Genomic DNA, 16,942 nt, shown 5'->3' on the forward strand with positions numbered 1-16,942 from the left:
CACACACACACACACACACACACACACACACACACACACACACACACACACACACACACACACACACACACCTCACTCGCTGCTTAGACCAGCTTCACGAGCTTTGTTTTGAGTGCAGTTTTTAACTTTTACCTGCGTGTTACAGGTGTGCGTTCTCGAGCGTGCAGGTGTAAGGGTGAGGGTCTTACCTGGCTCGCTGGGAGAGACCCCCCATGCTGTAACCTCTCCGAGACCCCCGCTCTCCGTCCACTTTCACACAATGAGATTCACAGGAGGCGGGTGACGTCACCTCTCTCTTCGGACGCTCCCCAGTGCGCATGTCTGAAAACTTGTAAGGCGCTAGGTTCTATTGGAAATGTAGTTCTTTTGTAAAGAGAAGCTCGTTCTAACCTTTTTTATATGGATTACGAAAAATGTATTAAGATGTATAAATAAATACATTCACATATAAATGAATGAATAAATAAATAAATAAATAAATACACGCATAAATAATCTTATAGATAAATAAGTTAATAAATATATTTTGTCATAAAAAGTACACACTTAAAATTATATCAGGAATCTGTTTTCATATTTCCATGCATGAACCTTTATTTGGAACTGTTTCTGCACTTCTGCACTGGATTTATTTAAACATTTATTTATTAATTAGTTAATTATTTTATTTATTTAAACATTTATTTATTTATTTAAACATTTATTTATTTATTTTAACATTTCTATATGTATTTATTTATTTATTTTTACATTTCTTCATGTATTTCATATAGAGAAGAACTGTAGGCATTCCTTGTGTGAGTGGAAGCACACGTTAATGGGTGTTTCTAATAAAGAGGCCACAGTAAGTGGAAGCACAAGATACTGTAGTATATAGTAGGTGTTTCTAATAAAGTGGCCACAGTGAGTCGAAGCACAATAAACTATAGTAGGTGTTTCTAATAAAGTGGCCACAGTAAGTGGAAGCACACGGTAATGTAGTATATAGTAGGTGTTTCCAATAAAGTGGCCTGTGTCTGTATGTGAATGTTGGCTGGTTGTATCAGTGTGTTTTGGTATGAATCTGGATGCTGAAGTGGTTTGGTAAGTGGATGGTAAAGCTGGTGAAAGGGGGGGAGGAGTGGGATTTATTCAGGCAAAAACAGGCCACAGACAGAATTACAGGGGATTATGGGAATAATTGTATACTGGGGCGCCTGGTGGAATTATGGGTGCAGCAGCTGGTCGTGCAGATTGTGTTCAGAAGCTGAAAATCCATCAGGTTTTAATGGACAGAAAAGGACCACTCTCAGAAGACATATGCTGTGTACCAATTCTATACTAGTTATATACAGCTCTATAAAAACAACAGAGCACTTACATTTTTTATTTTTTTTATTTTACCAAATTGAAAACCTCTATAATATAATCAAGAGGAAGATGGATGATCACAAACCATCAAACCACCAAACTGAACTGCTTGAATTTTTGCACCAGGAGTAAAGCAGCATAAAGTTATCCAAATTGGTGGAAAAACTCTTACACACTGCTTTTGGATAACTTTATGCTGCTTTACTCCTGGTGCAAAAATTCAAGCAGTTCAGTTTGGTGGTTTGATGGTTTGTGATCATCCATCTTCCTCTTGATTTATATTCCAGAGGTTTGTAATAGGTTTCAGGTCTAAACACTGGCCTGTAATTTATAGAATAAAACAACAATAGAACAACAATGTTCATTTCACTCAAGCATTTAGCTATAAATAGTAAAATTAGACAAAAAAACCTTCAAACTTGGCACAGTGCCTCCACACTTGGATTCGTTGGTTATCTCCACCAAGACACAAGCTGGATTTGTCACTGAAGATGATCCTCTTAAGTCCTGTCAGTTGATTCCTTCTACTGAATGCAATTATTTTTTGATGACAAGTGTTTATATATACATACATATTGAGATATCTACTCCATCTTTTAAGAGAACACCGTTCTTTCACAGCTCCATTGCATAATACTGGGGATTTATACACCTCTATAGTCCACGCCTGTCATTAGGCATGGTTCCAATACCGTCATGTTTGGTTATATGCTCTAGAGCACATGTGTCAAACACAAGGCCCGCGGGCCAAATGTGGCCCGCCACGTCCTTTTATGTGGCCCGCGAGAGCTTGTAAAATCTTAGTGTCTATAATAAATAGGTCAGAAGCGTTCTTTGACCAAAAACTACATTTCCCACAATGCTTGTCGATTGTATTACCCGCGAAGTTACGGCTTACTGCCACTACACGGCAGTGTAGTCATCGATGTGGAAACCCTGCCGGAGGGAAGGCGTAACTTCGCGGGTGGAACTGAGACATACAAATGTTTATCCCATAATGTCCAGAAAAAAAGAAGTTGATGCAGACGGACGGCTGTGCTTCAAGGTGAAAGACCGGTATGCCTTTTGTGTTACGAAGAGTGTTACTGACCAAAATAAACGCTTTTTAGGAGAGATATAAGTTCTGTGTAAATATTTATAAGACAATAGCTGACAAAATCTGTTTTAATGACGTTAATAAACATCACTGTGGCAGCGCTAGTCGCAGTTTCACCGCAGCAAAGGACGAGGACGTGAATCACTTATCTAACCAGCCTTTACTGATTTCTGCCCGCAATAACCCTTTCAATAACCTCCAATAGCCTTTAATTATGAAAGCCCATTTCCGCCACCTGAAGAAAAAAAAACGTCCTCAACTAAGTCATAATTATGAGATAGAAAAGTCATAATTATGAGATAGTAAGTCATATTTATGAGATAAAAAGTCATCTCATAATTATGACTTTCTATCTCATAATTATGACTTTCTAACTCATAATTATGACTTAGTATCTCATAATTATGACTTTCTATCTCATAATTATGACTTTTTATATCATAATTATGACTTACTATCTCATAATTATGACTTACTATCCCATAATTATGACTTAGTTGAGGACGTTTTTTTTTTCTTCAGGTGGCGGAAATGGGCTTCCATATTTAATAGTCCTCAGTAGCCTTCAACAGTTTAACCTTGCAGCCGTGGTGTGTCCTCTTAAGTCCGTAGTTATAAACATCATGAGGTTAGCAGCGCGCTAACTGACCTGTTTATAATGTAATCCGAGCAGTGACTCCGCGACGGCTGCTCTAAACTGCTGCTGTTAGCTGCTTGGGCTGAAAGATGAACTGTAGAGAGCTGTATTATCCGGTTAGTGGGGTTATTTTATTTCATACACAGAAGAACTTTGATTCAGAAGAGCTCTGATTCAGTAAAGACTGTGGGCTTGTGCTGCTGCAGCTCCCACTAGTGGTTGGATGAGGAACTGCTAAATCTGAGGAAATGCTAAATCTGTCACATGTTCTTAACAGCTCACAATTTTTGATTTTATATTTATTAAGCCTTATTTCAGTATCAAACGTTTTGATCAAAGTTAATATAACTTGTATTTTATGTCATTTCTATTCACTTGAATAGTTTGGTTCTTGATTGATGGAGTTTTTGGATTTCATAAAGTGACAAATTAAAAGGATTTATGTTAATAGAGCAACAAGCAAACATTTTTTCCATGCAACTGTAATATTTGATTGAATAAATAATATATTGAGAGTTATTTAACATTAAGGAGTAATTACATTCATTTCATATTACATCTGTTACATTTTCTTACATTTATAAGTTACATCTGGCCCTCAGAGGACAGCCAATATGCCAATGTGGCCCTCGGCCAAAATGAGTTTGACACCCTGCTCTGGAGAGTCCTATTCTATTGAAAATACTTCTATTTCTAAATGGACTAGAAAATAAAATAAAAAAGTTGTAGTTTTAGCTCCGTGTGCCGCCATCACTGTACTGTACTGATAATGGCAGACATATATACATAGACTATGTATTTATATATATGTCTATGTCATTATCAGTACAGTGATGGCGGCGCTCAGAGCTGAAGCTAGTAGCGTTATAGGATGTAAACAGTGTTTTTAATAAGCTTCTTCTGCACTTTTTAAGTTATTAATGCCTCGTTTTAAATATCGGGGCTCTCCGGATTCTAGTAAGGAGGTGTGGATCTACTTTGAGCTGGATAACGGTGTAAAAAGTGATTTATCAGGGTAAATTATGCCCCGTATCTCCCAGTCTGAAGGGTGTTTGGACGAACTGTTAAAATGTCTGGATCTCATCAAAGGTAAGAACTTTTTATCATGTTTTACTGAAATAAAAGTACTTTTTACACCAGAGTTCTCCTTTAAGTAATATAGCGAAGGTTTTCTCTGGCTTCAAAGTCACTGGTTCTGACTTTGACTGAATAAGTGAGAAAACAGGCCTTACTGCTGTAACAGCTACGTAATCCTGATCATTTTCTTATGGCTGATTTTCTCCGTTATTTATTGGCTTGGCTGGGTGGGTTTTTAGCGAGTGGATGTGTGTTCACAGGCCAAGGCTGTTAACTTCACCTGTATAATCTGAGAGTAAAGCCGGCTGCGGACGCTGTGTTCGGTGTTCAGGCCTCGGTGAGGTGGTGAGGGTCAGGCGGGGGGGTATTAGTGGTGGGTAAATATTTAAACAGTGAGGGTCTGTGTATTGTTATGGTGTTTCAGGCTCAGGATCTGGATAAGCTTTAGAGAAACAGCGTTGGCTGAGTGTCAGGAGTTCCAGCAGAAGGAGTTCAGGGCGAGTTCTCTGAGATTACAGCGCTGGTGTTTATCCTCACGCTGAGGATAGCTCCAGTTGGCACGGAGTGAGGGATTGGTCAGTTGCTACTGGAGCAAAACAAAACATCCACTTCCTTCCTCCCAGCTGGATTTAACTGATTTAAACAACACCAGAGAGAGCAATTAGCGGATTAGCTAATCGCTGTCTGGCTGGTGAGTGGAAGCAGAAGGTGCTAAGTGTTTCTAATAAAGTGGCCAATGAGCGGAAGTATGCAGGTATTCCTAATAATGTGGCAAATGATGGAAACAGGATAACGTAGGTGTTCTGTAATAATTTGGCAAATGAGTGAAAGCACAATATACTGTAGTATAAAAGTAGGTGTTTCTAATAAAGTGGCCACAGTAAGTGGAAGCACAATATACTGTAGTGGGTGTTTTCAATAAAGTGGCCACTGATGGGCGTGGTGTTCTGGAAATGAGGTGTGTTCAGGTACATTTCTGGATTTTTGCTTGTTTATCTTGGTAACAGAAAACACAGGAGCTCCACTGACTGAATACAACCTAGACTGAAAACCGTCAACAGTCAGACGTTCATCGCTATCTTGGCAACACAGGAGCATCCCCAACACACATACACATACACACAGCTCAGTTTTCTCGGCTGAGAAGCATTGGACACCAGGTAGCTGCACCGTTAAAATAGCAATCCACCTAGTCAGAGCTCACCTAGCTTAGGCGGATTGCTGATTGGTTTATTTTACATTACGTCAAAAACACACCCTTGATTAAATAAGATAATAAGTACATGCCTTTTACATGTTTTGAGATGCGCAAGGTGTACTTTTCCCGTTATTACGATAGCGAAGACACACTAACACAATCTGATTTCTAGGGTAAATGGAATGCAACATAATGTCACTTTCCTAAAATAACTGCCTGTCATATATATTTTTTTTGTTGGCAGAATGGACTAAATCATCTTCTCGTGAGGCTACCTGTGGTACACCCTCATCTGATGCTACCCCTTTAAGATAATGCTCTTTGTCTAAGAGAGTGACTTAAGATTTTTTATTTATATATTAATCAAAATAAAATGATTGGCTCCTTTACTGAACTAATCTTCATCATTCAGAGCTCATCATGAATTGGAAAATGGTCTTATTATTGAGTTTTTCTAAGTTTTATTGTGTTTTTTAATCTGACTTTTAGTCAGTAAAACAGTAAATGTCATAAAGCTAGCTAGAAATGCTCTAAATTTGCAGCTAAACTAGATAAGTAGCATTACTGACAGAAGCTACACTATCAGTCAGATTTTTTTTATAAGAGAATCAAAAGCATGCTGGGTATTGTAGTGATAAGAATGAAAACATGAGAATGATATTGTGAATTGTGAATCTAGTTTTTAGCACTGCTGGGAAATTCTGAGCACTTACAGCTGTAATTTACTGGAAAGGCCCTGAGTTCTTTACAGGCCTGTAATAATACTGTAGCTAATGATGAATAAGCCTTAATCTTATTAACTGAATAACAAGTCTAAAGTTTAAGGGGTTTAAAGGACAATTAGGATCAGACCTGGAGAGATTACAGGTTTTAAAGTGTTTCTAGAGCTTAACAAATACTTCAAATATTCTCTGGAATCAACACACAGCTAAAACATGCATTTAAATGCTCATGCTCATGTTGTAATGTAAAGTATCTTTGTTGCCTTTATACACTGACATGCCAAAAGTCGTGGGACATTATGAAAAACTATTGGAAACTAAAAATGCTTAGTATGGTAACAGTCAGAAGTTTGGACATAGCTTAATTTTTTTGTCATAATTTAAAATGTTCTGCATTGTAGAATAATACTAAAATCATTTTAATAGTAATTGTCTGGAGTTAATTACTTGAATTTCTTGTCTCTTAATAAAGTGTTTGAGAGCATCAGTTAAAGTAAAGTAGTGAAGAGGTAGAGTTACAGGTATACAGTGAATAGTGAATATTTCAGTAATGTTCTAATTAGTGGTGTTAATCAATTAAAAATATGTAGTCAGATTAATCTCAACAATATTCTGTGATTAACTGCGATTAATCTCACTTGTTGCATTGATGAGTTTGTTATTTGGGGCGTTTTCTCCCTCTGTTTGGTTTGTTTTCACACAGGCACCAAAACACGCAACAATAAACCTTGCAAGCACGTTTTCTCCTCTGGTTGATCAGAGCTGTCTGGAGTGGAAGCTTACAATGGAAGTTGGCAAAAATTGCTCAACTAAGTAAAGAATAAAATGACTTTAAGAGAAAAGTTAATCCAAAAAGAAAAATTTCAGGAACTTTGAAAGTATCCTCAAGCTCAGTTCCTGCAAAGACCATCAAAAACATTATAATGATGAAACTGGCACTCATCAGGACCACCACAGGAAAGGAAGAGCAAGAGTTTCCTCTGTTGCACAGAATAAGTTCATCAGAGTAACCAGCCTCAGAAACCTCATGAAAATAAAAAAATAAAAACATTAAATGAGAAGATGTGTCAAAACGTTTGACTTGTACTGTAGCCAGGGTTCATACACTTTTTAACCAATAAATTTCCATTATTTTTTTCCTGACTTTTCTATGCCTTTAAGGCCAATTTTCATGACCATACGATTTTAAAAACAGAAATCAACTAAAAATCAACCAAAAATCAACTAAAACTATAATCAAAACTGATTAGAAGAGGCTTAAAATTAATCTATAAAAATGCTCACACACAATCTTAATAATAAAATGAGTGTCAGATCTGAGACCCTGAGACCCTGAGTCAAATTCCATGACTTTTCCTGTTTTTTCATGACCGTACAAACCCTGTGTAGACTGAAGTCTAAAACTCGACTTAATGCTGTCTAGGAAACTGCCCCATAAAGCCTTGCAGCCACACAGTGCATCACTCAAAGGGTCTCAGATCTTAAAATCTCAGACAACTAGAGCTCTGTCGACACCACCTGTTGATCACACTGGAGAAATGTCTAATCTAAACACATATTAATGATTTTAATATATCAAAGGCACTACAGTAGTGTTACATAAATCAACTGAAATTACATTTCTAAAGAGGTAAAATACACACATTTTAAAAGGACATTTCACAAAAAAATGTATATTCAAAAATACAATCAACCAAACTATTCAATTAGAACCTATAAAGTGGGACAAAGTACGACACACAGCTTGAAACAGTAGTAGCCTGAATTTAGTCCATGTTTATAGATAACAGAGAGAAAAAAAAAAGGTCAGAAATCACAAAGTCTCTTAATGTAATCTGAGGTTGGTCAGTTTGAAGAGATTTTGTGATGTTTTGGACAGCGAGCACTATTATTGTTATATTCAAAATATTGTTAATTATTTCAAACAACATTTTTACACTTTTACTAATTACTTCAAAATGATCAGTTTCTCTAATCAAACCTGAACCCCACTGAAAACCTCTTCCAAGAGGAAGATGGATGATCACAAACCATCAAACCACCAAACTGAACTGCTTGAATTTTTGCACCAGGAGTAAAGCAGCATAAAGTTATCCAAAAGCAGTGTGTAAGACTGGTGGAGGAGAACATGATGCCAAGATGCATGAAGCACTGCTGCATATTTTTCCATATTTTGACAAATTTCTATGACAGTATTTTTATTTGGAATTTGGGAGAAATGTTGTCTATAGTTTATAGAATAAAACAACAATGTTCATTTTACTCAAATATAAAACTATAAATAGCAAAATCAGAGAAACTGATCATTTTAAAGTGGATTCCAAAAGTACTGGGAAAATCTAAAGTAGCTGAATGCATTTATTAGAGGGATATCCAAAAAATATGGACTTATATTCTATATGGTAAACTGTGAGTAATTAAGAGTACACATATCTAAACTGAGTGTAAATCTGTTACTGTAATTAAAACTGGAGTGTTTATTTGACCTTCTGACTCTCTCTCGGACTCCGGCTGCTGATGTAGCGTCACCTAGGATTCAAACCAGCAATCCTTAAACGTCCTATTTTTACTGGTATTATAGACCGTTTCAATGAGGAAAACAATAACAAAGCTGCTGCGCATGTCTGTTCCTTCTACGCTTCTGGTGGCGCTATTTTCATCCAGCTGTCAAAATAACAGCGCATATTTTGCAAGTCTCCCGAAAACAGAGCAAACATACGGTCAGAAATTAGTAATTAGTGATCAAACCTCTTTTCCTGATCCTTTTGATAAGGATTTAAGAGGGAAGATTTTCCTCTGATTTAAAACGCTTGCTAGAGATGACCTACCCAGATGTGAATCACTACCTTGTTAAAACGGAGTGTGTTTACACCAGAGAGGCAGTGAAAGCACACCGCAGTTTGGACGCATATAATTACCGTCTCAGTGTAAAAGTTGGGGATATTTGTTCCTGTAGTAGAGAAGCATCACTATAGTGTTTGGTGAGGTTGTAGCGAGTCAAACTCTATCCAGCACGTACTCTGCATGATTTATAGATCAGAAGGAGGGAGGAGTTGTGAGCGGACGCTGTAACTGCAGGCAGGTCAGCAGTGCGAAAAACCAAAGCAGGCGTGTTTACTATGGAGGACCAAAAATGACATAAGTATAAATAAATAAATAAATGCTGAAATAAATAAATAAATAAATAAATAAATAAATAAATGTTGACATAAATAAATGCACATATAAATGAATACATAAATATATAAATAAGAAATGTATTTATTTATTAATTTATTTATTTACCTATACAATTATTTGCGCACGTATTTATTTATTTATATATTTATCTATTTATTCATTTATATGTGCATTTAATTATATATTTATTAATTTTAACATTAATGTATTTATCCATTTATTTATTTATACATTTATATGTGTATTTATTTATACTTATGTCATTTTTGGTCCTCCATAGTTTACTTGTTTAAAGAACAATTTGAGCTGATTTTCAATGTTTGTGACTCTCAGATTAGGTGAAGTTTGCATTCATGATAAATTAAAAAGTTACGTCCACTGTTTTATACGCTGTTCACCGCTGAACGGAAGTGTCCTAGGAACAGCTACGTCACTTCCTACCCTCATGAATATTCCTCTGAAACGGTCTATATATTATATATTACATTTTTAATTATTATTACACTGAAACTTGCTAAAGTTGCAAAAACTCAAATACTGTATAAAGTATAAAATATAATGCAGTTGGCTTAAAATTGTTAAAATGAAAAAAGCTTTTAAACTTTTAAATGGTGGTAAAAACAGTGAAAGTTGGGCTACAGGCTGAAGTCCCCGATCACTAAGGATTGTGGGAATTGTAGTTTACTGATTATTTGCAGACGGTCCGCAGGTGCTGGAGCTGGGCGAGGGAGACACTGCTGCCCCCGCACACGATCACCACCAGGGGGCCCAGCGGAGCGGGCAGCCGGCCCTCGTCCTGCAGCCGCTGGATAACCCCGCTATACACCGCCGCCAGAGACGCTCCACACGCTAACTCCACCAACACACGCTCCTCATCTACACACACACACACACACACACACACACACACATACATGTTAAATTTAGCTAGTGTTTTATAGGAACCAGTCCCTACATCATCAGGTTACATGTAGATTATTTGTTAAGCAATGGAACATTGGGGTGGGAATAAATTACACATTACATAGAGTTAATTACAGGTAGACACTTTCACTGAACAATGATTTTATCATTGTTTATTTGGGTTTTTTTGGGTCACATTTTATTGTATAGATACAGGGGTTGGACAATGAAACTGAAACACCTGTCATCATTTTAGTGTGGGATTTTAGGTTTCATGTCTAAATTGGAGCAGCCTGGTGTTCAATCTTCATTAATTGCACATTGCACCAGTAAGAGCAGAGTGTGAAGGTTCAGTTATCAGGGTAAGAGCACAGTTCTGCTCTAAATATTGCAATGCACACAACATTATGGGAGACATACCAGAGTTCAAAAGAGGACAAATTGTTGGTGCACGTCTTGCTGGAGCATCTGTGACCAAGACAGCAAGTCTTTGTGATGCATCAAGAGCCACGGTATCCAGGGTAATGTCAGCATACCACCAAGAAGGATCAACCACATCCAACAGGATTAACTGTGGACGCTGTAAGAGGAAGCTGTCTGAAAGGGATGTTCGGGTGCTAACCCGGATTGTATCCAAAAAACTGATCAAATCACGAATCAGAATTCAATGTGCACCTCAACTCTCCTGTTTCCACCAGAACTGTCCGTCACCACAATCAATTATTGTGCTCTAAAACCAGGTGTTTCAGTTTCATTCTCCAACCCCTGTATATATTCAATGGACAACACTAAAGATACAACACTTTTATAGACAGACGGATGAATGGACAGACAGACAGATAGATAGATCCGGAATTGCTGCAGAGGTTGAATAATGAGAGGCCAGCCTGCAGTGTTCAGATTATTCACCACACACTGTTTCAACTCGGTCTGCAAGAAACTGTCCTAGAAGAAAGCCCCTTCTGAAGCTGATGCACAAGAAAGCTCACAAACATTTTGCTGTAGGCAAGCAGTTTAAGAACATGGTTTACTGGAACCATGTCCTATGGTCTGATGCAATTAAAATATATGTGTTTGGTGCATGTTGGTGGGAGTGTTATGGTTTGGGGCTCAATTTTGTTGCCGGTGGTTTAGACATAAATAGCTGTGTGTTATTTAGTTAGTGAGTTATTTTGAGGGCACAGTAAATTTACAGACTTTAGAGATGTACCTAGGAACAGCTCCACTGCCTGTAGGGCCTGGCGGTCGGTCACTAGTTCTGAGATGATGTTGGGTCTTTTGCTGTACTCGAACGCTTTACTGCAGGCCGTCTTCGCCCCTAAACACTTCGCCTCACTAAAAACAGATAAATAAATCATCCAAAATCAACAGTGAGAGACTCTACTGCTGCTAATACAAATAATATATATTAGAACTAGCCTCCCACATCAGGGAGAAAACGGGATAATATTGTCGTGATTAATCTGAGATATATATATATATATTATATTCACTACTTATTAGGCTTTATTCTGTGTTATAAGTGTTATTGGTGCTTAATTAGGGGTCTGTTATGTGGAAATGATTAATAATGGCTGTATTAGTTCTTATAGAGCACAATAAACAGTTATGTTAGCACCCTGTTAAGCAGATTATTAAGATTATTAAGCATTAACTATTAAAAAGCTAATTCTACATGTTATTAATGTTATTATAATTGGCGGCAGTTTGATCTATGTGAATTTGGTAAGGTTATAGTTGTGCTGGAGTTTATTATAAAAGAGTTTAATATAAAAGAGGTTAATAATAAGTCACTAATAGACCAAGATGTGCATCATATTCTAAATTAAGATTCTGTTCATCACTAATTAGACACTAAAAAGCACAAAATAAACATTTAATCAATCACAGACCCTTAATTAAGCACCTATAACACTTAAACAGAATAAAGCCTAATAAGTATTAAATAAATCATTTACAAATGTCTAATTAAGGCTTTATTAAGCAAATAATAATACATTAATAAGCGACAAATTTGTGTTCCTTAAAATTAAGTGTTACCCAGTTATGTTAGCACTCTGTTAAGCACATTAGATTATTAAGCATTAACTATTAAAAAGCTAATTCTACATGTTATTAGTGTTATTATAGTGGGCAGTTTGATCTATGTGAGTTTGGTAAGGTTATGGCTGTGCTGGAGTTTATTAAGAGTTAATAAGGAATTAATAAATCATTAATAGACCAAGATGTGTATCATATTCTAAAGTGAGTTTCTGTTCATCACTAATTAGAGACTAAAAAGCACAAAATAAACATTTAATCAATCACAGACCCTTAATTAAGCACCTATAACACTTAATAACACAGAATAAAGCCTAATAAGTATTAAATAAATCATAAGCAAATAATAAGACATTAATAAGCGCCTAATTTGTGATTTGTGTTTCTTAAAATAAAGTGTTACCATATATATATATATATATATATATATATATATATATATATATATATATATACACTCAGGAAATCTTAAGCACTGCTGCTTTTTTTACCTGGTGATATCCGGCAGGGTGACCAAACGTCCAGCTTTAATAGCAGCATTGAGACAGTCGGCCCCGTGAGTCTCCATGCAGAGAACAGGTACGTCACCCCAGCCCACCTCATCCAGCCCCTGCATCACCCCACAGAACAGCCCCCCTCCCCCCACAGACAGCACTACAGCCCCCGGCCGCGACGGCAGAGACGCCTTCAGCTCACGGATGATACTGGTGTGACCCTCCCTGCAGAGACACACAGCGTTTCAGTGTCTTTATCACTGATTATTAAACACTAAAACACAAACAGCTCGATTATAAACATCACAGTAATTCAGTTCAGGTATAATTCTTAAAGAAATTATTAAGTTATAATATAAAAAAATTATATGATTCTACTACAATTTATTTTAGTCATTTATAGGGATGTCCCAATGTCCAAATCATTTGATTTTGAGTCCTAATCCTATACTTTGTTGATTGTTATTTTTTTTTTTGTCCTATTTTTAACTTTTATATATCATTTATTTATCATATTTATAGATTTAAAGACTACACAGAAGTCATATTTAATATTTTCCAGCTTAATCACTTATATTATTAATTATTATATTATTAAATATTTTCTCTTTTTATTTCTTTTCATATAAATGTTCACACTGTTACAGAAAGCTGTGCAACATTTTATAGTCCAATATCTCACCAGACCAGAGGGTGATCAAACGGAGGGACGAGGACGAGGTTCTCACTTTTAGACAAACGAAGAGCCTCAGCGTACGCATCGTCCCACACCTGCACACACACACACACACACACACATATACACACAGTACTGTATTATATATGTATATATATTTGGTGGAATAATCCTGGTTTTTAATCACAGTTTTTTTCATGCATCTTGGCATCATGTTCTCCTCCACCAGTCTTACACACTGCTTTTGGATAACTTTATGCTGCTTTACTAACCATACCGATAACACCCCACAAGACCTGCCTGATGTTCTGTAGATGTTCTGACTACGCGTCATTGTCTAGAAAATGTTCCCATTTGTACGCCAGGTAGTTGTTATGGTGTTGCTAAATGGCTGCTCAGACTGCTAAGTTTGCTAAGGTGCATGATTGTTACTATGGTAATGTGTTGGTTGTTATGGTATCCCAGGTAGATGTTATGGTGTTGATAAGTGGTTGCTTAGGTTTTGCTATGGTATAGCTGTTGGCTGCTCAGGTTGCTAAAGGTGTTGCTTGGTTGTTACTATGGTAATTTGTTGGTTGCTATGGTACCCCAGAGAGTTGTTACAGTGTTGCAAAGTGGCTGCTCTGGATGCTAAGGTGGTGTGTGGATGTTACTATGGTAATTTGTTGGTTGTTATGGTACCCCAGGTAGTGGTTATGGTGTTGATAAGTGGCTGCTCAGGCTGCTAAGGTGTTGCATGGTTGTTTCTATGGTAATGTGTTGGTTGCTATGGTAGGCCAAGTAGTAGTCATGGTGTTGATAAGTGGCTACATACCAAGAAAACACCCCACAAGACCTTCAAGATTTTTAAACTTCTCAATTTTTCCCGTTCAATACCGATCAACCTTAAGAACGGACTGTTTTTGAACTGAATTACTAAAATAAAGTAAGTTTTCAATGATAATCAAAATTTTCGTTAATAAATTATTATCAATTTACTTTATCTGTTAGTAGTTTTAATGTTTTGGCTGATTGTGACTAGTATTTATACACCTAAATAAATTATTCAACCTAAATACTGAATGAAACATTTACAAAAACTCTTCTTTATCTGTATAGAATAACAACAGTTATATGATTGTTTTTTGTTAACAGTTTTTGATTGGTTAAATACATTTAAAACAATATAAAACACAGAGAATATTAATCTGCAGTGAAGATCTGCGTCTCCTACCTTCCCCACGACTTTAACCATCGCCCCCAGATCCTGCAGCTTCTCCACCACCAGCCGGGGGGAGGAGGACGGGACGATGATGGTGGCAGGGATGCTGAGTTTCCGAGCTGCGTACGCTGTAGCCAGGCCTGCGTTTCCTCCTGCAGTAAAAAACATGAAGAACAGATAGTGTTAGAACATCCGTCCTGTACTAACAACTGGTCTCAGTACTAAACTGGGTATTACCACTATGTGTTTTTTTTTTTTTTTTACTTTTTTTTTAATAATAATAGAATATTTTAGACTATAAGGCTATACATATATTTATTCATGCATGTTTTATTAATTCCAAGAATATATTACAGAATACAATTATAATTGTATGTATTATACGCATTATAAGTATAATATAAAGTAAATCAGTAAACTTTTGTCTATTTCAGGAACATAAAAAATATATATTATTATATATATATATTACCAAAGAATAACAAAGAATCTACCAAAACAATGAACTGCACAGTAATTAATGCATGCATATGCAGACATGGATCATTTTTGATTATGAAATTATAGCGATATTATCTTGAGGAAATATAAAGGGAAAAAAAACAATTAAAAAAATGTACTGCAAAATCTTACAGACTATAAATAATTATCAATATTTCAGTGGAATAAAATGTTCCTAAACAGACAATAATATTGTTAATCACAATGATTATTTTACAGTTATCATGACAGAACTACAATAACAAGTTTGGAGTCTACACACTATAAAATATCAAAAAGTTATACACATGTATACATAAATACAAATAAATAAAACAAAGTAAATATGAATAAACCATAATTAAACCTACCTGAAGAACAGATCACACCTTTAGACGAGGGACCTGCGAGCTTAAAAAACAGACAGTGGTTCTTTACATGTTAAACACTAGAGGGCACCACATACACACCAATAAACTTTAAAGAAAAAAATATCTTAAACTTACATGTATAGTATGTCAAATTTTTAATTTACATTTTTTTAATTGGGTGCAAAATTTTTTTTTTTTTTTGCAAACAGAATTTTAGGAAAAAAAATATATTTTTAGTTTTTTTTTTTTTTTTTGCATTTTGCATCATAAATCAGATGGAATAATCAAACTTACCTTTGTTGCAAGGTATGAAAATGAAAAAAAAAAAAATCAGAAATAATAATCAGAAATAAAAATAATCAGAAAACCAGAAAAGTTCAATTCTTCACAATTTTCTTTTTTTGTGAATATATTTGTGTGAATATAAATTTTTGTAAACTTATTTTCAATATGATCTAATGACACTAATAATAATACAATTAATGCAAATACAATAAGATAGATATATCAAGATATAGCTTATATAGTAATTATAAAAAAGGAAAAAATCTTAATTGCATTTTTTTAAGTGGTGAAAATAACTTTAAATTCATTAATATAATATCTCTCTTTACTGTTTATACAATCAGATTTTTGCTACAAGATGCAAAAAAATGGGAAAATCAGAAAATAAAGAAATATTGATGAAAACCTGTTTATTCTACACTGTAATAAATAGGAAAAAATGAAGTAATGAAGCTTTAAAGCCAATTTCTTATTGATTTTAAGCTTTAAAACAGTTTATAATGAAGATAATAACTTTAAAATGTTGTAGAGAAGCAGAACAATGGGCTCATTGTGTGTGTTCTGCTGTAAACTGGGTCAGCAGTGAATAATCAGTAAATGTTTTCAGGTTTTTTAAGCTGTTCTGTTTCTGCAGGTGTATTTTCTCTACAGGTCTGAGGCCTGTTCTCCTGCTCACCTGCTGCACCAGGTGTCCGATCCCGCGGATCTTGAATGATCCAGAAGGCTGGGAGCTCTCCATCTTCAGGTAGACGGGGGTGCCGAGGCGCCGGCTCATGGGGAGGCTCTCGCTCAGGGGGGAGTTGATGTGGAATCCCTGTATTTTATTCATGTTGAAGCTGTAGAGTAGAGCTGTGGAGCAGGAGCCCTTTAGACCTGGATAAAGGTCTGATCTGCTGCTGCTGCTGCTGACAGCCAGCTGACTCAGGATATACAGCAAACACTGCAAACACTGCCCCCTATCCAGCTCAGCCAGCACTGCATTACATAACATTACACTCAATTATATCATTATATCATAGACTGCGTTCACATTACAAACCACATTGCTTAAATCTGATTTTTCCTCTGGAATATAATCAAGAGGAAGATGGATGATCACAATCCATCAAACCACCAAACTGAACTGCTTGAATGATTTTTGCACCAGGAGTAAAGCAGCATAAAGTTACCCAAAAGCAGTGTGTAAGACTGGTGGAGGAGGAGAACATGAAAAATGTGATTATTGATTTCTG

The 16,942-nt window shown here is 36.0% G+C and overlaps 2 protein-coding genes across 2 annotated transcripts in view; both read right to left on the reverse strand.

Moving 5' to 3' along the window:
- daam1a (dishevelled associated activator of morphogenesis 1a) overlaps positions 1-295 on the reverse strand; it is an 84,632-nt gene extending 84,337 nt beyond the window's left edge. The window contains exon 1 of the mRNA XM_049463744.1: positions 189-295. The gene's annotated coding sequence lies outside the window, so the exon portion shown is untranslated. The remainder of the gene's footprint in view (positions 1-188) is intronic.
- Positions 296-6,894: 6,599 nt separating this feature from the next.
- On the reverse strand, positions 6,895-16,751 carry sdsl (serine dehydratase-like). The gene is made up of 7 exons (XM_049463752.1): positions 16,387-16,751; positions 15,426-15,465; positions 14,587-14,726; positions 13,380-13,468; positions 12,695-12,922; positions 11,374-11,498; positions 6,895-10,136 (listed from the first exon to the last, which is right to left on the reverse strand). Exons 1-7 carry the CDS (start codon positions 16,699-16,701, stop codon positions 9,949-9,951), a joined length of 1,125 nt encoding a protein of 374 aa, XP_049319709.1. The 5' UTR covers positions 16,702-16,751; the 3' UTR covers positions 6,895-9,948.
- Positions 16,752-16,942: the final 191 nt, after the last annotated feature.

Source organism: Astyanax mexicanus, chromosome 14, assembly GCF_023375975.1.
Source record: "Astyanax mexicanus isolate ESR-SI-001 chromosome 14, AstMex3_surface, whole genome shotgun sequence".
Classification (NCBI taxonomy): Eukaryota; Metazoa; Chordata; class Actinopteri; order Characiformes; family Acestrorhamphidae; genus Astyanax; species Astyanax mexicanus.

Bases quoted from the DNA above. Each gene is read 5' to 3' on its own strand.
- sdsl (XM_049463752.1), bottom strand. From the start codon at position 16,701: ATGTTATGTAATGCAGTGCTGGCTGAGCTGGATAGGGGGCAGTGTTTG. The intron at 15,466-16,386 runs GTGAGCAGGAGA...CTGTTTTTTAAG, and splicing joins TCGGACACCTGGTGCAGCAG to CTCGCAGGTCCCTCGTCTAA. The intron at 10,137-11,373 runs GTACATCTCTAA...GTGTGTGTGTAG, and splicing joins GGCAGTGGAGCTGTTCCTAG to ATGAGGAGCGTGTGTTGGTG.